Source organism: Lutra lutra, chromosome 8, assembly GCF_902655055.1.
Source record: "Lutra lutra chromosome 8, mLutLut1.2, whole genome shotgun sequence".
In the NCBI taxonomy this organism is placed as follows: domain Eukaryota; kingdom Metazoa; phylum Chordata; class Mammalia; order Carnivora; family Mustelidae; genus Lutra; species Lutra lutra.
In genome coordinates this window covers 136,170,971-136,194,615 of record NC_062285.1, presented here as the reverse complement: position 1 = coordinate 136,194,615, position 23,645 = coordinate 136,170,971, and the positions used below count along the sequence as shown (strand labels likewise).

The window sequence follows — 23,645 nt, the reverse complement described above, 5'->3', positions numbered from 1 at the left end:
GGTCCCAGTTGAGAGAAAAACCAGAAGGGAAAGTAGCTCAGCTTCCACCAGTAGAGGGTGCAGTGAGCCTTCAAACCACCAGGGGACCACCCCCCCCCCACCTCCCCACCAACCCTGACAAGACACCCATCCCCCAATCCCCAGACCTAAAGGAAGGGATTTCCGAAGGTCCTCCCAAGGGCCACACTTAGACCGGCAAACATTTGCATGCTGCTTGACAACTATATACTTCTTATCGAGCAATTTCACAGGCTGCCAGCACTTAGCTTTTCTATTTTTCTCTTCCACCCACCCTATCCATCAGCCCAGGCTCTCCCTTGACAAGAGGGCGGCAGGGAGAGAGAGGACAGAGTCAGAATCAGGAGCTCAAAGGGACCTCAGAAACCCTCCCTAGCTCAGCTCCTCCTCTTCTCGAACAGGAAACAGCCTTGGGGAGCAGGAAGGATGGGTCCGGGGTATGGGGAGCAAAGTGCTGGGGGGTGAGGTCCCACATGATGTCTGTTCTGATGATGTTCTGAATGTTCCCTGTAAGAAAAGGATCCTTTCCCTAGATGAGGGCCCTAAGCTAGTAGTTAAAGTGACTTCCTCCTAGATGACAGTTCCAAGAGTACTGGAACTGCTAGTTCCAACCTTGGGGGCCCCATGTAGTCAGGAATGTGACCCTCTGTCTGTCACACAGAGTCGTGGCGACTTAGCTTCTGCCTGAGATGAGATACCAGGACAGCCCAGCTGCTGTCATACGTTTGGGAAGCTGGAGGCCGAGAGAAGGGCTTGTGGGGAGGGGGTCCTGCTTTTTGTCCCTTCCCTTGGAGGGAAGCAAGTGGCAGGGAGAGGAAGGGGCTCATTAGCAGCCTGACTATGAGGCCCTGGGGAACGGGAGGCCCAGCCCTAAGGCCACTCTGTGTTTCTTCTAAAGGTTGGGGAAGGAATAGGGTGATCCCGCTGGTCTCCCGGGGACTTCCTTACTTTTACGCGCTGGGGAGAGGAGCATCCCTGGGGTGCAGCCCCACGTGCTTGGCTGGCTCCAAAGACATGCGGAGGGCGGAGGCAGGGGTGGTGACCAGCCATGTCCTCCAAGCAGGGAACTGGCTGCTGAGAGACTTCGGGAAGGTGGCAGGAAGGGACAAGACAATGGGCCTTTCGTTTCTATGGAAACACTTCAGGGTGAGGGGCTGAAGGGAGCGAGGGCTCCCACTTCCTCCACAGTCAGGACTTGGGCAATGGCCCTTTTTGTGGTCGGGCCCGCCCCTCCCTCACCCTGCCCTGCCAGGTGTTCACCATGGCAACCCTTCCTCCCAGCAAGAGGGGTAAGTGACAGAGCACCAGGTGCTGGGGGAGCCAGGGAGCCCTGTGGGAACTCGACTGGGGGCCACCACCCCTCCCTGAGAGGTCACGGGTTAGAGTCCCAACCCCACCACCACTTCCTGTGTCCTGAGACCACCAAGTGCACCTCTCTGAGCTCCTACCAGCCACCTCTGTGGTGGCAGTGAGGAAAAAGTGAGAGAGAAAGCATCTCGTGAAGGGCCTGGCATATGGAAGTGCCCAAGAGACGCTTCCCAACCCAATGGAGGTACGGCCCGGGCACCCCTGTGTCCCAGATTCAGAGACTCCCAGACCTGTCCTAACCTGGACAAGCACAGGTGGAGCGCACCAGGTTCCAGGGCCGGCTGGGCAGGCGGTGCAGGGGAAGATGGTTGTGACCCTTGCTATCGAGCCATTATCAGGTCAAAGCTAGGGCTCTGGGGGTCAATGGAGATCTGGAAGCACTCAGATACCCCAGCAGCACCTGCCTGGCCGGGGGAGGCCAGTCGCACCGGGGCCGAGCCTCACAGCCACGAGAGAAATCCCTGCACGGAGACCCCTTCCACTCGGAGGTCCTACCGTGAGGAAAGGCCCCGGAGGCAGCCCCGGCTGTCACCACCCGCCTTCAGAAAGGTCTGCTCCGGAGAAAGAGACAGAGGCCCAGACCTCTAGGGAGTCCCAGAGAGAAGCCAGAAAGACGCCACCACCAGGAACACGCTCTTCCGAAAGTAAGCAGCAGGGCAAACACCACTTATCAAATAAGCACAGGGAAGAAGCAAGTCACGCTATTTACAACAGAAATGAGGAAAGTGGGTCAGGGCGTGGGTGGGGTTCAGGCGAGGGTGGGGTGTGTTTGAGCCAGGTAGACTGTGATGACAGGTGATGTGGCAAGGAACAGGTTTTCTAGAACGAGCCCTCGACTCAGAGGCAGAGGCCAAGCCTGGGTCAGGCCACTCAGCTGCTCTGTGTCTGTTTCTTTACTGACAAAGGAGAAAGTTTCCAGGCCTCTGGTGGCAGGAACCAGAGCTCTCAGATGACTCCATGTCCAGCACTGTTCTGAGCACCTTACAGCCTCAGAACAGCTGAGCAAGGCAGGTACCCTTCTCCTCTTTATTTTTAAGATTTATTTATTGCAGAGAGAGAACGAGAGAGAGAGAGAGCAGGAGAGGGGGAGAGGGAGAGAGAGAGAATCTTAATCAGGTTCCACACCCAGCAGAGCCCCACTCGGGAGCTCGCTCTCAAGACTCTGAGATCATGATCTGATCTGAGCTCAAATCGAAGAGTCAGACACTTCAGCCAATGGAGCCACCCAGGCGGCCCGTCCTTCTCTCCTCTTAGAGAAGAGGAAGTGAACTTGGACCTGCCGGAGCAGGATGGGAACTGAGGGATCTCAGGGCTCTGGCTCTCTGCATGCCAGCAGGCAGCCTTTCTGCAGACAGGAGGCAGTGCTCCGGGATGAGGACAGCTGGCCTGGGGGCACGGGGCCGTGGGTGGAGGGAGGGCTCACCTGAGATGTCAGCACTGGAGCCCTCTTTGGGCCTCTTCCCTGTCACAAACTGCATCTCTGTGAAGGTCTCGGTGGAGAGGGAGCTGCTCACGCCGTTGGGTGCCATGGGACTCTTGGACCGCCGGCTGAAGAGCCTCCTGCTGAAGCGCCTGCTGTCCTTGGCTGCGGCGGCCTCCCCGTTGGTAGCCTCTCCCTTGCCGTTCCGGACCAGCGCCTCCGGGGGTCTGGGCTTCAGGTCCACGTGCAGGTGAGAGACCACCCGGCCGCCCTTCCGAGCCAGCTCTCTGGAGGGCACAGGCTCCACGGGGGGCAGCACCTGCTCCAGCGTGACCAGGTCGTTCAGGAAGCTCTCCAGGCGCCGGGCCGCCTCCCCGCCGCTGCCCCCCTCCTGCTGCTCCTTGGGGTCGCCGCCGGCCTCCCGCTGCTGCCGGACCGCCCAGCGCATCATCTCCCCGGGGGGCTGGCGGCTGCCTGACACCAGGGCGTACTTGGGGTTGATGAGCCTGCGAGCCACGGTGGAGGAGTGATTAGGGCTCAGCCTCCCGGCACCCTCCGCCAGGTTCAGCTGCTGGTACAAGTTCACCTCCTCAGAGATGGCATACAGCTCCCGGAACAACAGGTCGAAGGGCTCCACGTTCTGCCCTGTGAGGAGGAGGAGAAGGTTCCTGTCCACATAGGAGGAGCTCCAGGTGAACCTGGGAACATGGGGACAGAGAAGCATGACACGTAGGCCCAGCCTGCGGCAGCCCCTGACCATCCCAGCTCCACAGCCCGCTGCCCCCCCCCAACCTCATCTCCCACAGAAGCCGGAGGCCTTGCTGCCTGGTGGAAGGGGCCTCCTGGTCCCACTTCCTCCCTGTTTCTCAGGTCTTGGCCTCAAATGCAGAAAGCAGGCGAGGGAATGAGAAGGCAGGCCTGGATTCCCACCTGGTTTCTACCTTTGGAGGCCTTGAAAAGTGGGGCTCAAGGAACACACAGCCACAAAAGTGGGGTGAGGCTCACGTGCAACACCAATATTTTAGCTCCGTACGTGGCACACACACACACTGAGTAAATGGGGATGGGGCTGCTATTACTGTTTTTTTGGTTTTTTAAGATTTTACTTATTTAGTTGAAAGAGAAAGTGCACACAAGCTCGGGGGAGGGGCAGAAGGGCAGAAGCAGGCTCCCCGCTGAGCAGAGAGCCTGATGCGGGGCTCCATCCAGGACCCCAGGATCATGACCGGAGCCAAAGGCAGATGCTTAACCCACTGAGCCACCAGGCGCCCCCGCTGTTACTGCTAATACGGCTCTTCTCGGAGTCTTTGGATCACTCAGTGTCTGCAAATCCTGCACTTCAGCCACGTCCGAGGACTGTGGCCACTTACTGATTGTTTCCCGGCCCGGTCTCTCGCCTCACCGGGATTTCAGTTTTCTTGGAGGGCAGAGACTGCAGAGATGGACTTTCTCATATTCCTGGTAACTGACTTCCGAACTGGAATTGGGACACATTTCTTTCACACCACATCCTTACATTTCTTTTTCTTTTTTTTTTTTGGCATATGAAAATTTATTTCTGTCATGTTGTCACCATCAAAACTTAGGATCTTGGCTTTCCTTCTCGCTTTTTTTTTTTTTAAGATTTTATTTATTTATTTGACAGACAGAGATCACAAGTAGGCAGGGAGGCAGGCAGAGAGAGAGGTGGAGGCAGGCTTCCTGCGGAGCCGAGAGCCCGATGTGGGGCTCGATCCCAAGACCCTGGGATCATGACCTGAGCCGAAGGCAGAGGCTCAACCCACTGAGCCACCCAGGTGTCCCTCCTTCTCGCTTTTGTATTAGGTGAAAAGAGAGACATCGGCTACTTTGACAATCTTAAACCGAACGCCAGGAACGTCACTGACAGCGTGACCTTTGTGGCCAAATCCAGCAACCAGAACCTCATCATTCTCCTCGGTAAAATTCAAACCACCATCCTTGGGTACAAAGGCTGCGACTTTTTTGCCGTTCTTGATCGGCTGGACCCTGACATGTTTCCTGACGGCAGAATGTGTCTGCTGGGTTTCAAACCCTGCTTTTCCGAGCACAATTCCCTTAGCACTGGAAGCGCCTCCAGACGCGTTGGCCCCCAGGGCTGTGCCCAAAGGGACCTTCTCATACTATTTATTGTGCCACTTCTGATCTCGCAGGCCACGGAGCTTCCAGGCAGTACGAAAACTAGGACCATTGCCCATCCTGCTGGCCCCACAGGCCTGAGTGAAAGTGACCACACCCTCCCATTTCTTTCCCAGATCGGGTCCATTCTGCTTCCTGACTGTTCCCCCAACGGCTAGCCTCACAATGCAAGCAGCTGCTGTGGACCATGAAGGTCAAGCTGTGCTTAATGCCTGGGAAGAGTTGACCCCCCTTCTGGAGTAATCCAGTAGCCAGAAATTTGGAGGGCAGGGCCTGGGCAGGAGGCTCTTCCCTGCCATTAGATCCAAGAACCCGTCTTAGACCCACGACCACAGGGGGCTCCAGTCCTGAGTCTTCCTGACCATGTAATTTGTTACCCCAAGCAAAAGCCTCTGAGTCCTTCTCTGACCTGGCCCAACTCACCTATAAGATCCTGTGGCCACTTTGTCACCATCTACCATTAGGAACGTTGATGACAGGGTCCCCTTGATCTTCCCCATGGGCATGTAGAAGCCAACACCTGTTACAGAGCGGATACGGATGTTCTGTTGAGAAGAGTGGAAAGGCACTGTCACTCATGAGACTGGGAGCCAAGTTTTGTGTGGGCAGAGAAGGAGCCCTTTCGTCCGTGCTGCCCTGCCTATTGGTTCCCGTCTATGCTAGACTCTACTTCCCACAGGTGTAAAGGTAGAACCCCATGTGGAGAGCAAGAGGAAGTTAGCAGATCTTGCTTTGAGCATAGATGAGCCCAAGGTGGTTCCTGCCTGCTCCCAAAGCTCCCCGGAAGACAACCATAGCCCTAGCTTTGATCCTGACAGTGACTCTGCAGGGTGAGCACCCCAGGACTGGGCCAGAGCTGCCTCCTTAACCTCAATAGTCTTGAGATAAAATTTAAGCTGGGCTTGTAAGTCAGGGTTATCAATTCTCAAGGCAAGGTTTTAGACAGAAAGAAAGGTGTTGAACTCTTGCCTGAACTGGGCAGAGGATGGGGGCAGAGGCAGCCTCCATCTCATCTCTTGCCCCTCTTCCCTCCACCCTCCACCCCTACCCCAGTGGTACAACTTACCCGAATGCGGAAGTCGGTGAGCTCTAGGCCCTGACACATTTCCAAGAAAAACTTCACGCCTGCCTCATCCAGGATGATATACACCGGGACCCGGCGCTTAAAGGCAGCATCCACAATGTCTTGGAAGATATCGCTGTCAGTGAAGAAGTCCATGACCACCGCAATGACCTGGGTGGGGAAGGGTGACTAGTGAGGCATGGGGTGACTCCATCTCTGTAGTGATATACTGTGGCCCAGAGAGGACTAGCTGGGCCTATGTAACCAGAGGCCAAGAGCCAAACACCCCATCTGCACCACTCCTGGGCTCTCCACGTCCCACCCAGCTCTGAGTACATCTGAGCCCGGAGATGGGCTCTCTGCCCTGAGAAATGCCTGGGGGTCCAGGCAGGCTATGCTCTTTGTGCTTCATCCTTGATAAATCCCCACTACCCCACCCTGGGCATTCTCTAACAGCTCTTCAGAAGCCACGTCAGGGAGATCTAGGAGGTTGAGGAAAGTTGGTCCTAGTGGCCCAGGGAAACAAGTAGGCTTAAGAAGAGGAAGTCACTGAGAAGCATGGGATGGACTCATTTTTACCACCTGCAAATCTGCTCAAACCCCTTTCTCTGCCAGCCTGGGTGCTTTGATCTCCCTAGAGCTGTGCATGGTCCCATCCTCCCGTTGGTACGGATTCAGGTAGAGCTCCAGGGAGCTCAAACTATCCTGGCCTCCAGGTGGCTGGGTCATCTCACACCACCCTCAAGTCAAGGTCACTGCCTAGGACCCTTGGTTTCTAAAAGCCTGTCCTGAAGCTCTGTCGTGGAAGGTGAGGTTTTCAGCTTGAGGCAGATCTGCCTTTCTGACCTTAGCTTCTTCATTTTCCTATGCAAACCTTCGTCTGCTCCAGTGGCAGGGTTTTCTTGCAGGCCCCAAGCATTGTGCGTGTGATGCAGAGCAAAGGGCATGCTTTGGGGTCAACGGATCTGGTTATATCAACTTCCTATGTATGTGACCTCAGGCAAGTCACTTAACCTTGGTGAGCCTCTGCTTCCTCATCTGCAAAGTGGGGATACCCTTTACCCTGTACTTTCATCTTGCCATTGAGATTAGATAACAACTGTAAAAGTCATAAATAAATGGTAATCACTGTACGGTTGAGGGCTTCTGTTAGCTGTTGCCACTGGAAGCCTGAACTCTGAAGTCAGACAGACTAGGCCTAGTAGACCAGCTCCACCATGGACTCACCAGTACCCCAGCTAGTAACAGGACCTATCTCAAAGGGCTGTTGTGAGGCCTTAGGGAGACAAACCATGAGAGCACTGAGCACAGTGGTAGGCTCAACAGTGGTATCCTCCATCCCCACTACCCTCACACAAGTGCTCTACCCTCCCCCTGCCTCTAAAGAACCCCCCCTCCATTCACGCAATATTATTTATGACTGTTCTTGGCTCCCACATTTCATACTCAATCATCCATATAAGTTAAAGTTTACTGGGCCCCAGAAGCAGAGGGGGGATCTATAGACAAACGTTAATCCCTAACTTCAAGGGGTTAATCCCATTGGAATGATAAGCCATTTGCACTAAGTAAGATGTGAGACAAAATGAGATAAATGCTTTAAGAGAAGTACAAGTGATCTGTGAGGTGAGTTCAAAGTCGGAAGGGGGTGTGGGAGGATGGGCAGCAGGAGGGAGGGAGACTGAATGATTGCTTCTAGCCAGAGAAGAAATTCTTAAGAAAGGCTTCATCAGGGAAGCTAACACCTGAAGAATGGGCAGCCTCCGGGACCAGGAGAAATGAACAGGGAGGAAAACCGAGCCGGCAAGTGGGCGGGGCTGCCATGCATGGGTATGCGGGTTGTGCACTGCACATGGGCTCTGGGCTGAGGGTGTGAGTGATAGATATGCCTGCCTGAGGAAGGGATAGCTTTTTCTAATCTGAACACCACATCCACAGGGGCTAGCAGAAGCCTATGAGGCGGGTGTTTCTGGCAAAGAACACATCGTAAACAAAGGCACTAAAGACAGGGACTAACAGGCACCGCACGCTTTCCACGTGCCCCACACTGAATTTTCTAATTTGATCCTCAAAATAAGGAGGACTGTTCTCATTTTACAGATGAGGAAGTAAATGCAAAGGGGCTTAATGATGTGCCCAAGGTCTTACAGTTAACATGTAGCAGAGCAGGGATTTGAACTCAAGTCTCTCCGACTCTGTAAGGTATTTTAGAAACATCATATCAAAAGCTGGTTCTTTAAAAAGACCAAAAAAGATAGACAAACTTCTGACGAGGCTGACAAAAACAGGGAATGCAGATAAAGTGCTGAGTAAAAACAGAAATAACCACACACATATTTACTTTTTAAGAAATCATATTATTTAAGAAATAGTAAAAATGACAAAAAAATATTAGGACTATTTACATACTGATGAATTTGAATGTGAGAATGACATAGTTAAGTCATTAAAAGCAAATTAAACATAATACAGCATAATCCTGTAAGGTTTATTCTGGAAATACAAGGATGATTAATCTGTTCTTTTAATTTATAACATTTATGGGGTCGAGGTGGAGAAATCATATATTATCTTAATAGGTTTTTTAGAAGTATTTGATAACATGGGGCACCTGGATGGCCCAGTGGGTTAAGCGTCTGCCTTCGCCTCAGGTCATGATCCTAGAGTCCCAAGATGGAACCCTGTGTTGGGCTCCCTGCTCAGTGGGGAGTCTGCTTTTCCCTCTGCCCCTCATCCCGCTCATACTCTCTCTCAAATAAATAAATAAATAATATCATTTTAAAAAAAGTATTTGATACATGAGATCCCTATTTGTGATTAAAATTCTCAAAAAACTAGCAATAGAAGGGACCTTCTATTCCTTAACTTGATAACAGCTATCTATAAAAAACCCACATGAGGGGCGCCTGGGTGGCTCAGTGGGTTAAGCCTCTGCCTTCACCTCAGGTCATGATCTCAGGGTCCTGGGATCGAGCCCGCATTGGGCTCTCTGCTCAGCGGGGAGCCTGCTTCCTCCTCTCTCTCTCTGCCTGCCTCTCTGCCTACTTGTGATCTCTGTCAAATAAATAAGTAAAATCTTAAAAAAAAAACAACAACCCACATGAAACATACTGAACAGAAAAACGTTAGATGCATTCCCTTCAAGTCCCAAGAATGTCAATAATACTTTCACCACTGCTCTGGTGGAAAAAGTACTGGAGGTGCTGACCAATGCAATATGACAGAGACACGAATAAGAAGAAACAAAACTACCAGTATTTGGAGACGATTTTTAATTTTTTTAAGTAGGCTCCATGCCCAGTGTGGAGCCCAACGTGGGGTTGGAACTCATTACCCTGAGATCAAGACCTGAGCTGAGATCAAGAGTCAGATGCTTAACAACTTAGCCACCCTTAGAGATGTTATTTTTAGAGAAAACCCAGTAAAATGTAGATGAACATTATTAGAATTAACAGGGGAATTTAGCAAGATAGCCAGATACAAGAAAAACTAACAAAGGCCAAGAGCACTTTTATACTACAGTAGTGATCAACTTAAAAACGGGGGTGGGAGAAAAAAATAAGATCAAAATTGCAATTTTAAATACATAGGATTTAAGATTAATACCTTTATTGAGAAATTTAGAAATCTCTATTCAAGGATATTTTAAAATATGTGAATAAATGAAGAGATAAATTGTGTTCATGGATAACATGATTCAATATTTGAAAAATCAAATTCTCACCATATTAATAAAATTCAATGCAATTCCAATGAAAGTCCAGTCAGTATTTTGAGAAACCCAAATAATTCTAGGATGTAAGGAAGGATACAGATCTACAATAGCTAAGTCAATTTTGAAAAAGAAAAACTGAGAGGCACCTGGGTGACTCAGACAGTTAAGTGCCTGCCTTCGGCTCAGGTCACGATTTCCCAGTTCTAGGATCGAACCCCGCATTGGGCTCCCTGCTCAGCAGAAATTCTTCTTCTCCCTCTGCCTCTTCTCACTGCTTGTGCCTTTTCTCTCTCTCAAATGAATAAATAATCTTTAAAAAAAAAAAAAAAGAAAAAAGGAAAAGAAAAGCTGAGAGGTGACACTTTTCCTACCAATAGTAAGACATGCTGCGAAGCCATAGTAATAAGATTGTGGTACTGAGGCAGGAAGGAAATGAAAAACAAACCAGTGAACAGAACTATGTACCATGAACATATAGAACTTAAAGTCTGACAGAGGCAGAATTACAACTCAGTGGACAAAGGATGTTGCTTAGCAGATGTAACTGAGATACTGGGTTACTCAAGAGAGAGAAAGGGTATCCCTGCCTTACACCGATGTATATAAAGGTGAATTTCAGGTAGGTTAAATACCTAAATGTGAATGATAAAACTAATAAAGGAATTGATAAGATAGGATTTCTTAAAAGTCTAAAAGCACAAGTTGTAAGGCAAATGAAATTCAAAAAATAATGCATTTGGGGCACCTGGGTGGCTCAGTTGGTTAAGCGTCTGCTTTTGGCTCAGATTGTGATCCTGGAGTCCCGGGGTCGAGCCCCATGTCAGGCTCCCTACTCAGCAGGGAGTCTGCTTCTCCCCTGCCCCTCACCCACTCATGCTCGCTCTCCTCTCTCTCTCTCTCTCTCTCATAAAATCTTAAAAAAAAAAAACAATGCATTTGACAAATTAGGGATTTTCTGTTCAAAGGAGGATGCTGTAGATAAAGGCAACTGATTGACGACAGGGAAAAGATATCTGTAATGTCTACAACCAAATGGAATTAATAATATACAAGGGATCCCTGCGAACCAGCAAGAAAAAGACAGGGAGCTAATTAGAAAAATGGGCAAAGAATATGAATAGGCGACTCCGAGAGGAGATACCTGAATGGCTAATAAGTATAAAAAGAGAAGCAGAACTCATTAGTAATCAGAAAAATTCAAATTAAAGCAAAGTGATAAGAGTGAGAGAGATACCACCTTATAACTGTAATATTCACTAAAAATGTGAAAGCTGGCTAATCCCAAGTACTGGAATGTGAGGGCAGGGGAACTCGCGTGGGCGGCTGGGGGAGAGAACACAGGTGCCGCTATTCCCTTCAGCAGTGGGCAGAGCGTGGTGGATTTAAGAATGTGCATAACTCAACTCAGCAATGCCGCTCTTGGCCGTGCACCCAGGGAACCTCCTGGATCTTTGCCACAGTCTGTAAGGGGGCAGGAATGGAGATATTTGCTGCAGCTTTCTTTGGCATAGCAAGGAGTTGGCAACAATTAAATGTCCATCTCAAGAAGAATGCATAGGGGCACCTGGGTGGCTCAGTGGGTTAAGCCTCTGCCTTCGGCTCAGGTCATGATCTCAGGGTCCTGGGATCGAGCCCTGCATCTGGCTCTCTGCTCAGCTGGGAGCCTGCTTCCCACCACCCCCCACTCTGCCTGCCTTTCTGCCTACTTGCAGTCTTTGTCTGTCAAATGAATAAATAAAATATTAAAAAAAAAAAAAAAGAATGCGTAAGGAAAATGTGAGGAATGTGCATTGCAGAGGGCTTAGTAGCCGGCAGAAGCAACGTACTAGTTCCAGGGCAGAACAGTTCTTTTAAAGATGGAGAGTTTGATATAAAATGTCAGGGAACGACATCTCTAACCTAATACCATTCATGTAAATAAAAACACACGACATAAAATAATACTGCATATGTTTTCCAAGGGTACAGACATGTGCATGGACATATACTGAACACGTTAGGGTGTCTGCCTGTGGAGGGAGAAAGGACTGGAAGGAGAAAATAAAACAAGAGGGGTCTTCTGTGGTAGCATGACGGCAGTGGCCCATGACCCGAGGGTCGCAATCAGCTCTGCGCTTGAGGTCCAAGACAGACAGACAAACCCAAAGCGGGCGACCCAGAGCAGTTCAGGGTAGTGAGTAAGTACGGTGGGGTTGGGCTGGGTCATGGACGGCTTTAACTGGACATTTTGGGCTTCACTGCATCGAACATCCCCCCCGCCCCCCCCTTGTGTCATAGGGCTTCTGATACCCTCCTTCCTAAGTGCGATCTGAGGCCAGAGGCCATTGTTTGCTCATTTCCAAACTCCCTGCAGTGTCCAGGTCAGAGTCAACTCTCCACGTATTGCTGGGGAGTGCCTGCCTGGCTCTCAAGTCACTTCTGGATCCACTCTCCTGCGTTCCTTTCCCAATTGCAAAAGCAAGCAGGGAGCTGGCCACCCTCACCCCTACCAGACCCCACCTGGCGGAGGATGTGATGTGGAAACGGATCACCAGCCGGAGGGAGAGATGAGTCCCGAGGGCCCCCCCCTCTTTCAGGAGGCTTGGTCTGCAGCACCCTGGCGAGAGCCAGCCATCTGTGTCACTACCAATTAAACAGTGAAATATCTGTAGTCGGAAGAGAAATCAATTGCTCTCTGACTCCTGCAATCTCGTTGTGGAGGAGAAGTGATAATTACCCTCCGCTTTGGTCTCTGGAGGGCACTGCTTGACATTCAGCTCTGAAGCTCCAGCCCCAGGAAAACCAGCCTCCCCCGCCCCACCCCCCACCCCTACCGTGGTGTTCAGTGCCACGTGATCCTCTACCCCAAACCCAACTTTCAGACTCCCGGAGCCAGTGGAAAATGGGGTATGAAAGGAAGGACGTCACAGGCTCAGAACCCGGGGAGACCGATTTTGTCAGCAGAGAAAAGTCACCCCCCTCCCCAGCAGCAGCAGGCTTCCAGTGTCCTTTAGATGGTGACCCACTGATGTGCGGTGCCCAGGGGGAGAGGTTAATCTGAGGCGGCAGGAGTTTTTAGAAGCTGCAGCAGGCGTCATGCTGCAACACTTCTCATCAGGTGTTTGGTTAGCTTAACATCTCTGATATCCTGCCTCGGCCGGCGTAAGGGTTGGGGGGGGGGCGGAGCGAAGCCGGGCAGGAGAGGGTTAGGGAGCCTCAGAACACCCCTCTGTCATTTACCTTTAATTACACTGCCAGCTTTTCAGATTCTCTGTCTGGATTCCTTAATTGCTATTAGAAAGCAAAACAACCGAAGGACTCCCACCTTCCCCACATGCTCCAAGGCAGCTCTGCTCAAGACTGCCCAGGACCAGCACCCCTGGTGTGTTTGGGTGACTCGGACTAGATGTGTGGTGCGGATCTCACCAGCCTGCCCCACAGGCACTTCCAAAACCGACATCCTCTTGGTCACCCTGGCCAGAAGTCCGAGTCTACTGGCCTCCTCCTCCTGCCCCACTGAATACATCTGATTGGTCGCTGAGCCCAGTGGGTCTGACCTGCTCCGTGTTACCTTCTCTGGGTCAGTTCCTTCCTATTCCCACCGTATTGCTGCTCTCACTCAGGCCCCCCTTTTCTTACTGAACTCCTGGAATAGCTTCCTGACTAGTCTCTCCTACTACTCATTCTCCCCAGCAGCAACCCCCCAGACCACAGCCTCCTGAAATGGGGTCGGGGGGGGGGTCTCAGGGGCCTTGAGAGAGGTCCAAACTCCTTAGTTTGGCATTTGGAGGGCCTTATGATTGTCCTCTTTCTGCCCCTCCAGCTTCAGCTTGGGCCACATCACCTCTGTCCCTTTGTAGTGCAGAAGGACCTGCCATGGCCCGAACATGGGGTTTCCCGGCTGTGGCTCTTCTGACATCTTGGGGCCAGTGCTTCTTTGCTGTGGGGGGCTGTCCTGTGCACGCTGTATAGCTGCATGGCAGTAGCCTCATTCCGCATGGTGACAACCAAAATCTATATCAAAATCTATAGACGTGATGGATAAATATCTCCTGGGGGCAAAACTGCACCATCCCCCACTCCCTTTTGAGAACCGCTACACACTTCTGGCAGTTTTCAGTCCTTTTGGGTCCTACTCCTCCCATAACCCGGTGAAAACTCCTCTGCAGCTTTCAAGCTCAGCCAAGAACTTCCTGAACTTCCCTCCACCCCTAACCAGCAGTGCTCGCCACTCCCTGCTTCCTGCCCTGGTTGTAGTCCAGGCAAGTGCGAGGTCCTTGACACTGTATTGTAAGTAACATCGGCTCAACAGCTCTTCCCCTCCCTGGGCTGTGGGCTCCTGGATGGCAGGGACCATGTGATTTGCCTCAGAGTCTCCACCCTCGGGGGACCTCTCTACACAAAATCAGCTCTCTGTGTTTGCGGCACGAATGCCTGTATACTGTATTTGTGGGGTGCAGTTGGAGCTTTGTAGTTCTTTCATTTCATTAATGACAAGGCACTGGGGTGGGGAAGACAAACAATACTAGGCAAGCCTCCTGGTTAGATCATCTTGCTGGAAGGCAAGAGTTAAAGCTCTTCCTCAAGGGTGCACAGAAGAGAAAAGAAGTTGGTGCCCTTTGGGACTGCCACCTGAGCGACAGCTCAAAGGTCTGGTCTCTCTGCCTCTATTCTGGCACCCAAGATCTTAAAGAAGCAGCCAGCCCCTATGTGAGGACAGTACTTAGCCAGAGTCCATCAGGCCAGGAGGCGGGGCTGCCGGCAACGGGTAACAACACGCACATTTGTGAAAATGACCAAAGGGAGCCTGTCCCCCCTGCCATGGGATGCAAGGCAGTGAGTGGAGCATGCGCTCTCAGCTGTGCCCGCCTACAGGGCACAGGCTGCCCCCGGCACTTAGGTCCTGCCCTGGAGGATGTGCCAGACACGCAGAATCTCGGAAGTAGGAGGAAACTTCAAACTGGAGCCCACCTCCAAGGTTAATTGACTCTGTTTGGCAGAGGTAGGACGAAAACCTAGGTTTCTCACCACAGCCCTGAGCTTCCCTAGGACACCAACCTGTCACCCCTCCCCCCAGGTGATGGGGATAGTGCAGCTCTGGGCACAGGTCTACTCTGGCGAGGCCCCCAGTCCACTTCTTGTCACACAAAACCAGGCTGCTTCAGTGGAGCAGGACAAATACCACGTTCTCCTTCACTGCTTTCCCCAGTTCCCCGCTGATGCACTGGGGCGGGTGTGGCAGAGATCTGTGCCTTTCTCGCTTGGCTCCGTGGTGGGGAAAAGCAAGAGGCCACAGGCCAAGCCTGTCCATTGCATGGATGCTGGCTGACAGTCCCCTCTTTCTAGAGAGGAAGGGAAGAAAGCCCACCAAGCTATGGCCCAAGGAAAGCCCACCAGTTCCTGCTTCCTGCTGATTATGTATACGAGCCTGGGACCCGACTTTCACCTCCCAGGACTGCTGGGAGGTTCAGATGAGGTCATGCTCATGAAATCCCACGAAAAAGCTGTACGGTTATAGGGGGTCATTAAGGTGACCCCTTAATGGGTAGATGGGACTAAGTCCCCACACCAGAGGCCCTAAGGTTCCTCGGGGTAGGGTGGGCTGCAGGTGGCCATCTGTCTGGCAACCCAGGGCAGTCCATTTGTCTGGGACCAGACAGCACTCCTTTCCTTTCTAGTGGAGGGTAGTGCTGGGTCAGCCAGCCAGGGGTCTCCCCTTATAACCCCAGAGAGGGATCAAGGTCCACAGCCAGTAGTTGTCAAACCTCACCGTACAAAGGATCATCTGGGGTGGGTTGGGGACGGTGGTGTGCCTGCTGAACATGCAGATTCAAGGGTCCCATCTGGAGAGATTCTCATCCAGCAGGCCCTTAAATAATGCATTTCAGCAACACCCTTCCCCGCAGGTGATCTGAATGCAGGCGGTGATGGGTCACACTTCGAGTCCTGACTGGTGTTGGCAAGAGAACACACTCTCTGGACGCAGACAGTTTTACTGGTTGAATGGGCCTTGAGTGAGTCATCTCCTCTCTGGCCCAGCTCCCTCCCATGGGGAGGTGATGCCTTCCCGGAGTCGTTCTGGGTTTTAAGTGAGATAATGCAGACGGCACAGGAGCTGGGGTGAGCGGCGGGTACAGGCTGGTGCCGGCTTCTCAGAGACTGAAGGCAGACAGAACGAAGGGGCCATCACTTGGGAGGAGGGGCTACAGAGAAAGAAAGCCAGGGAGGGGGTGCCAAGCTCCCAGGGAGCCGGCGTTGGGAGCCGCCCGCCAGCGCAGACATCAAGGTGGAGATGTTGCTCCTGTGTTTGGTACCAGCCCAGCAGGCCCAGCCCAGGGTGGTGATTAAAGCCTAGACAACACTACATTTACAGAAAGGTCAGAACTTGAACTAATTGAGGGGAAGGGCAGCTCAATTAAGAGAAGAGCCTGCATAGGCACTGTTCCTCGAGCAATGCTGGGTGTCTCTGCCCGCACACCAAGCAGCCGGAAGGGAGTAAGCCCGCAGCTGCCGGAGGAGAGGGGACCTCGGCGTGGCCCTGGGAATGCCACCAGCACAGCTGCTAGTGGAGCCCAGCGAGGTGCTGCTGGAGGATGGAGACAACTCATCTCGGGGGCGGGGGCTCTCGGTGCTCCGGGTACACCGGGCTTCCTTCTGTCATCAAGGCTCCCTCTGGATGATCACCAAGCCCGGTAAGGTGTGAACAACTGAATAAGAAAGCCTTCCATGTCTGCACCTTGCGGTGGAGGGAGAGGAGAGCCAACAGGGGAGGTCTGCACAGCCCCCATGGGGTTGCACACCCTCCTCATGGGGGAGGACGCGCAAGGAACACTGCCTGGCCCTGCCCCCACCCCCTTCCTAATGTCCCACCCTGGGCTCCAGATTCATTCTGCTAAAGCCCCAGGCCAAGAGTGTACTGCAGTGCAGAAAGCAGACTTTGGAGTCAGGGATCCCACGCTGGCGGGAAGACCTCTGAATTCTACCTGTAAAGTGAAGCTACTGGTTCCGTGAGGAGCACAGGACTGGAGCGGTGCAGTCCCGATTGTTAGGAGGCAGCTGGACAGTGAGGTAGTCAGAGCCGGGGTCCCCAGCAAGAAAAGATGGAGTCGGGACAGCCAAGATCAAATAGCACTGACATCCTGGGCTGCAGCTGAGAGGGGACACGCACTGACATTCTGCTTTGCAGAAGTGACTTCTGCAAAAATCCTAGAATAAAACAATTAACTGCAAAGCATTTGTCACCATCATGGGCAAGGGGTAGTTAAGACATAGGCCCCCAGATGTTAACAAAAAAGGACCATCGGTGTGTAGACATTAACTGAATAGGTAGACAGATACCAAAGCCCTGATTGGCACCACTCAGCACAGCCTGGTTGCTTAAGACAGTTCCGCAAGAGAGCTCATAAGAACCCCTAAACTTAGAAACTCTGGGGGCAGCCTTCTCAGGCCCCTCCCTCTCCGGGAGATTTATCCAATCACTCAGTAAACTTTGCCTTGCTGCCCACCGCTCTTCATCTGGAATCTACCTCTTCATTCTTTGAAGCGGCGTGACCAAGAGCCGCGGGCACTAAAGGCAGATAAATCCTGCAACACGATCACTCTCTCTCTTGGCACGCGGACCCAGCAACAAACCCTAAACATGTCATCGCCCTGCTCAAACACTCTGGCCCCCCACTGCCTACAGAATCAAACCTTTCGCCCAGCTGAAGACCCTCCATATACTTCCAACTCACTCTCTCTCCTGACAGTAAATTCACAGCACAAGAAATCATTCTACGTTCTCCAAACACACCCAGCAGCTCCTCCCTGCCCCCCACCACACACACACCCCTTGTGTCCTGACACATGCCGCCTCCACCCTATCCCCGTGGTGATGGGAATGCCCTTCCTCTCGCCTAATTCCACTCTTCACAGAGGCTGTTCCAGGATAATTCTCTGTTCCCAGCCCCGAGGGCGGGAATGCTTTCCCAGAATGCTTGTCTACTCAGGCCTGGGTCTGTCCTGAGCACCTGGCAGGTGGGGACAGAGACCTGTCATTCCCTCCTTTCCAGAGCCTGACACACAGGAAATGTTCTAAGAAGACCTCCGCAGTGGGGGCTTCCCTCGGGATGCTGAGGAAGCCGTCTGGACCAGAGACCCGGCCTACCAAGAGGGCAGAGCCAAAACCTGAGGAGTCCTGTTCTCTGCCTGGAGGCCAAGTTGCCCCCATTCTACCAGCGGGACATCTGTGCTTTGTCAGCAGAGCCTCCCAGCTGTCTGTAGCCATGTTACATTGTTTCAAGCTCACTAATTAGACTTCATTAAACACTGGGCTCCCGTGATGCAGCAGCAGCCACAGGAGCCCAATTCCGCCCAGGCTGGCTGCTTCCTCTCCCGGCCGCTTGGCTTCTGGGCAAAGTTCTGCTCCCGGCCCCTCAGGTCCTGTCTCCCTGCTGAGTGGTGCTGGGACTCTCTCCCTGGTGATCTGACCCTGGGAAGCTGTCTCCTTCTTGACACCCATACCCCACACTAGGTTGAAGGGGACAACGTAAAGGAGATCCAGACTGGCTCTTCAGAGAAAGAGAACAGACTGCACCCATGTGAGCGAGGTCAACTAATTCAGCCATGAAGAACCATATGTGACCCGCTAGGGAGTAAGCATAGCAATTCTTTTTAAGATCCTAGGCCAGCTTTTCTGTGCCCCATGGCGGGCTTCTGGGACAACTTCCCTGCACTAAGTTGGTGTTAATTAGTGAAAATTATCTCATGCAAGCTCATTTTAACATTAGCTTAAAGCTAAACATAATTAGGAAGATAAATCAGCTGCTAAAAAAAAAAAAATCCAATGAAGATACACAGAAGATTTTTAGGACCAGCGGCTGGTCTGGGTTACTAGACTGGCGTTCTGAGCGCTAGACGCGGCAGGGGCAGAGCAAGGTGGGACTTGGAAAGCACCTTCCGGGGTATTTCTGCATTGATCCCCCAGCGCAAGACAGCTGGGGTCGGCAGTTTACTTGGGAGGTTCTAAGAAGCAGAAATGACAACTTTGTGGTCACTGCCTGGTGATGCTACCTGGGAGGGCTTCCCCAGAGGAGAGGGCAGGGAGGGGTGTGGCTGGGGAAGGTGGTCCAGACGGCGCTGGGGTGCAAGGAATAAAGGGAATCAGTGCACTCCCTGGCCTCCCAACCTTGTGAAGCCCCGCCCTCTGCCCCGCCCTCCCTTCCACACTGGCTGCTTCAGCTGTCAATCCCTGGGAGGCCTCTCCTAGCCCTGGAGCTCTGTGGGAAGCAGACTCCGTTCCATCCAACTCCACTAGTTACCAGCGGTGTGACCTTGTCCGCCCTGAGCCTGTTTCCCCATCTGTAAGATGGAAAGTTGGCTGGCTTGTTGTGAAAGTTTAATGAAAGAATATTTTCTAAAAAGGTCTGCACCTGCACGTCTGGCATGGAAGTGTTCACGAACAGCCATCGACCTCCTCCCCCAGTTGCGCTGCGGTTCCTTTTCTTTTTACCCCCGTTAGATTTAAGGTCAGGGTCAGGGTCCACATTGTATTCCGCTGTTTATTTCTCAAACGGGCACATAATAGGTCCCCAATAACACGTTGAAGGAATGAACAAATGTGTAGACTCTCCAGACAGTTTGGAAACCCTCAGGGAAGGTGGGGGAGTTAAGAATACTCATTGTCCGTCCTCAGAGACCCACCAAAAAGTAAAGAACCCTGATCCCTAACACCGCCCCAAGCATTTGCAGACTCACTGCTAGAAAAGAGAACAAAAAGAATATTTATCCAGAGCCTGCCACACACCCAGGCCGTACTTCGAGGGGTCCCACAGAATGAGGACCACCACACAAGCTATGAGGGGATGAGCTTACAGGTTCTGGGAAACTTGGTCCAGAGAGACTAAGAATTAGAAAAGCCAAAAGCTCTATTCCAGGGCTGAGATTATGATTATGGGCTCATTAGCAAGGCCATAGACTTCAGGAATTTCAGAGAAGGAGGAACAAAACTGGGGAAGGTGGCAGCTGCAGCTAGAGCGGATCAGTCCCAGCACCTGGGGTGGGGTGCTGCGGTGGGGGAGGAATCGCCAGAGTGACTCAGGGAGGTGGGGGGTTGCTCAGGACAGGGCCAGGAGCCCAGGCAGGCAGGCAGGACCCACCCTGGCTCGATTGTTCTCTGCCCTGCTCCCTACCTCCCCCCACCCCAAGGTTGGAATCCTGCCCAAGAACAGGCTCTGCCTTGTATACACTGAGAAAAGGGAGGTGGATCTGGCCACCAGCCAAGGTGAGGCAGCATCCTAGGGGCTGAGAATATGGAAGGACTAGGGGTGGCGGCTGGGAATCTCATCAGCATGTGAATGAGGTCACAAGTGGGGGGGGGCAGAAAATGGCCATTCAGAAGACAATGTAAGTCCCTGAAAGCTACCAACCCTCAGTTTCCAGGCAACACCTGCCCCAACATCTCCAAGTAGAGAGAATTGTCTTCTCACCCCTTCAGCACAGATCAGAGCAGCCGGCTGCTGCGTACGTGTCTGTCTCCAAACTAGTCTGTAAGCTTCCCAGCCCGACTGGCAACAAACACACTTTGTTTCTGTAAGTTTCAGAGGAAGAGGTGGCCCCAGAGGGCAGTCCCCAAGGGTAATGGCATTTGTAGCAGAAGCACCCAAGCCTTGAACTCAAACCTGAGTGGAATCCTAGTGAGCTTCTTCCAAATTCTATGACCCTGTGCTTTCCCTGAGCTTCTGGGAAAACAGCACTTCCCTTGTGAGGGGCTGAGGACTGGATTAATTAAAGGAAATAGCGTAGCACCCGTCTTTCAACAATGTTAGCTCTCTTCATAGAAACCCCTTTTATTTGCATATGTTACTCATCTGTTTCAAAGTGCTATATGCTAGTCTTGCTTTAGAGCCTCAGGCAGACTTGTGAAAGTAAGCAAGAAAGCAAGAATTATCCTCACTTACAGATGCAGAGATGGTGGCCTGGCAAGGTCAAATGATTTGCCCAAGGTCACCAAGTGGGCGAGGACAGAGACAACCTGAGCAAGAATGAGGACATTCAGGCTCCCGGCTCCCAACTGTGTACTTCCCTTGGCAGTGGCCTGGTCTCCTGAGACCGCAGCCCAACAAGCCTGATCTGCGCCCCCACCCAACCAAGAGAAGGTCATGAAGAAGTCATCCCTTTATTGAGGCCCCATCTTTGATGTCTGAACTCCCTGAGAAACACCCATCATCAGAGTTTCAGGGACCCAAAGTGTTTCAGAAGAACCAAGTCTAGGCCTCCTTCTCCTCCAAAGAGAGGAACATGGTTCGCCCCGCTGTGCTGCACTGCCCACCTATGGAAGATTTAGTTCCTGAGGAATATTTCCAGACTGCTCTCAGGCTCTTTGGGCTGGGCCACACAGCCAGTCAGGCCCTTCTGGAAGCTAGTGTGAGGGGAACACCCTTGGGGATCCCCAGTTTAGGAACTGGGGCACCTCTGTGCCTTCCTGCCTCTTCTCTGCCTGTGGTGGAACTTAGAGGAGATCTTTGTCTGAGGACTCAGATATCACAGCCTTGCAGACAGCAAAGCGGGCAGACAGCCACTTGAACAAAGAGTCCTCACCAAACAAAGGCCGACAGGTAAAGGCGGTGGGGTTGGGGGGAACAGGCAGCTGGTCTTCTCTTACTCCAAGGAGGAAAAGGAAATACACCTGCACAGGGCCCCCAGCAATGAGAAGTGACTCCTAACTCCCCTGATTCATCTCCTGGGAGGAAATTCAGCCTCACTTCCCTCCCCTGATCTGAGAGAAGAGAGAGAAGGCATCAGTTACTTTCCAGAACAATTGACATTTGGGGGATACTTTCTCAGTGGCCTTAGGTTTCACATGTAGTTTCCTCTTTGTTTTTCAAAACCATCCAGAAATCTAGGTATCGGCGTCCCATTTTGCAGGTCAGAAGCCTCAGAGAAGGAAGGGCTTTACCCAAAGGAACACAGCTAGTGAGTGGCCAGATCTGGAGAGAAACCATGACCTTGCAGTTTAAAGGTCTTTCAAGGCCTGGCCTTGACCTTGACATGCAGCTGGGACTCCACGGCTTGGAAATTCTGGCTCCTGGGATCAGTGACTGAGCATAAAGGAGAGACACTCAGAATCCAACAGCCAAAGAGCTCGGGGCTTGGCAGGGGTGCTGCCGGGACAGGCTGGGGCAAGATCTGGGAAGGGTTACAAGTCCTTAGTCCCCTGAGCTGCAGCTGCACGATTACGCACCAGCCTCCAGGGGACAGGGACTCTGGAACTGCCCTGTGCGTCTGAATCAAAGTCTGTGCGGGATGGTTACTGGAGCAGGGAAGAAGGGTTTGGTGGATTGGACTTTTTTTTTTTTTCTTTATCTGCCTCATATCAATACCTCAATGCTCAGCATGGGGCTTGGCACAGAGACTGCTCAGTACTATCTGCAGGATGTCCTTGAATGAGGGGATTGTTGATTGAGGCTAAGAGGGGAAGACAGTAGGCTCCGCTCAGTGGCAAACACTGCCACCTGAGCCTTCTGGCACAGTGAGCCAGAGACTCCAAGACTTTGCCATACCTGCCCCCCCCTGCCCCCGGCCGGGGCCCATGTTCCCAGCTGTTCGTTCATCCCCGTCAACTGCTCAGCACCCTAACCAAGCTGTTAACCCGGCAAACCACGCCTCCTGCTCTGGTGCTTTTCCCTAAATCCTTCTGCCCCCTGCCCCAGTTTACAGCATTCTTTTCTCTGCTGTCAGACAGTTGGTTACAATGGGACAGTTTCCAACCGTTTATACAAATCACTGACTGCCTGTGACCGTTGGGGCCCTGCAAAGGAGACTCAGAGGAGTAAGGTGGGGTATCACTCTTCCAAAGCTGCCAGCCCCTGAGAGAAACTGGGCTTTCCCAGAGCAACCAGGGAGCTGCGTCGGACAGTAAAAAGGTCACTTTTGTTTGTTTCAGAGAGCATGTGCAGGGGTTGGGGGGAGAGGGGAAAGTTACGGGGAGGGGCAGAAGGAGGGAGAGAGTCTTAAGCAGGCTCCATGATCAGGGCAGAGCCCCACATGGGGCTTGATCCCATAAGCCTGAGATCACCACCAGAGCTGAATCACGAGTCAGACGCTTAACTGACTGAGCAACCCAGGTCGCCCCCAAAATGGTCATTTTTGAATTGAAAATTTGATAAAGTGCCTAGGAAGAAGTAGCACCTGGGCTGGGCCCTGACAGAAAGGAGACAAAGCCCTATCGGCGGGCAGGGGAGGGGGAGGGCCAGGCCCCTCTGTGCCCCATCACCAGGTGGGTCTCTGCTGGAACAGGAATGAAGAGCTCCTGCTTCATCCAAGCTGCCCAGTGCCCCAGCCCAGTCCACCAGCCTCCCTCTCTTGGGCTGCGTCAGTGGGGTCACTGGTGACTCTGACCACGCACCTGGGGAGGCCACACAATCTCCTTGTCCTTGGTCTACAGACCAACCACTACACCCCTTTGGACCTCAGAGGGCTCTTTGCAGAAATGAAGATAATACTTTGCCCGGTGCGGTGACAGGGGCTCAAAGGACACGGGGCAGCGGGCAGGAGGCAGTGAGGGCCTCCGGGTGTGGGGCCCCGGAGAGCAGCATCGAGGGTCAGTCTCTGAGGCAGGGGGGGCAGTAAGTTTTCTATTCTACAGGCAACCTCTCTAAACGCACACAGGGACCTCAAAAGCAGACGCCAGCGGGCACAAGGGAGCCCGGGCGCCGGGAGGGGTGGAGGTTCGGCCTTCCTGCTGGTTGGGACAGGCTTGCGGCTGGTTCCTCAGCGTCAAAGGGCCTTCCCTAATCCGGGTCTGCCTCAAGGCCCTGAGGCCGCGCCCTCTGTCAGGCCCTTTGCATTCTGTGTTCTAACAATGGTTTAGAAGACTATTAGGCTACTTAAGAGCAGGGGCGTGTTTTATATGTCTGTTTTCTACCCATGGGCTGAGCACACGGTAA

At 52.5% G+C, this 23,645-nt stretch overlaps 1 protein-coding gene across 1 annotated transcript in view; it reads right to left on the bottom strand.

Moving 5' to 3' along the window:
- FAM83F (family with sequence similarity 83 member F) overlaps window positions 1-23,645 on the bottom strand; it is a 34,005-nt gene that overhangs the window by 5,927 nt on the left and 4,433 nt on the right. Inside the window, exons 2-4 of the mRNA XM_047743149.1 lie at window positions 6,030-6,197; window positions 5,387-5,508; window positions 2,810-3,504 (exon numbers count right to left, since the gene is read on the bottom strand). Of these exons, the coding sequence (XP_047599105.1) occupies window positions 2,810-3,504; window positions 5,387-5,508; window positions 6,030-6,197 (985 nt within the window). The remainder of the gene's footprint in view (window positions 1-2,809; window positions 3,505-5,386; window positions 5,509-6,029; window positions 6,198-23,645) is intronic.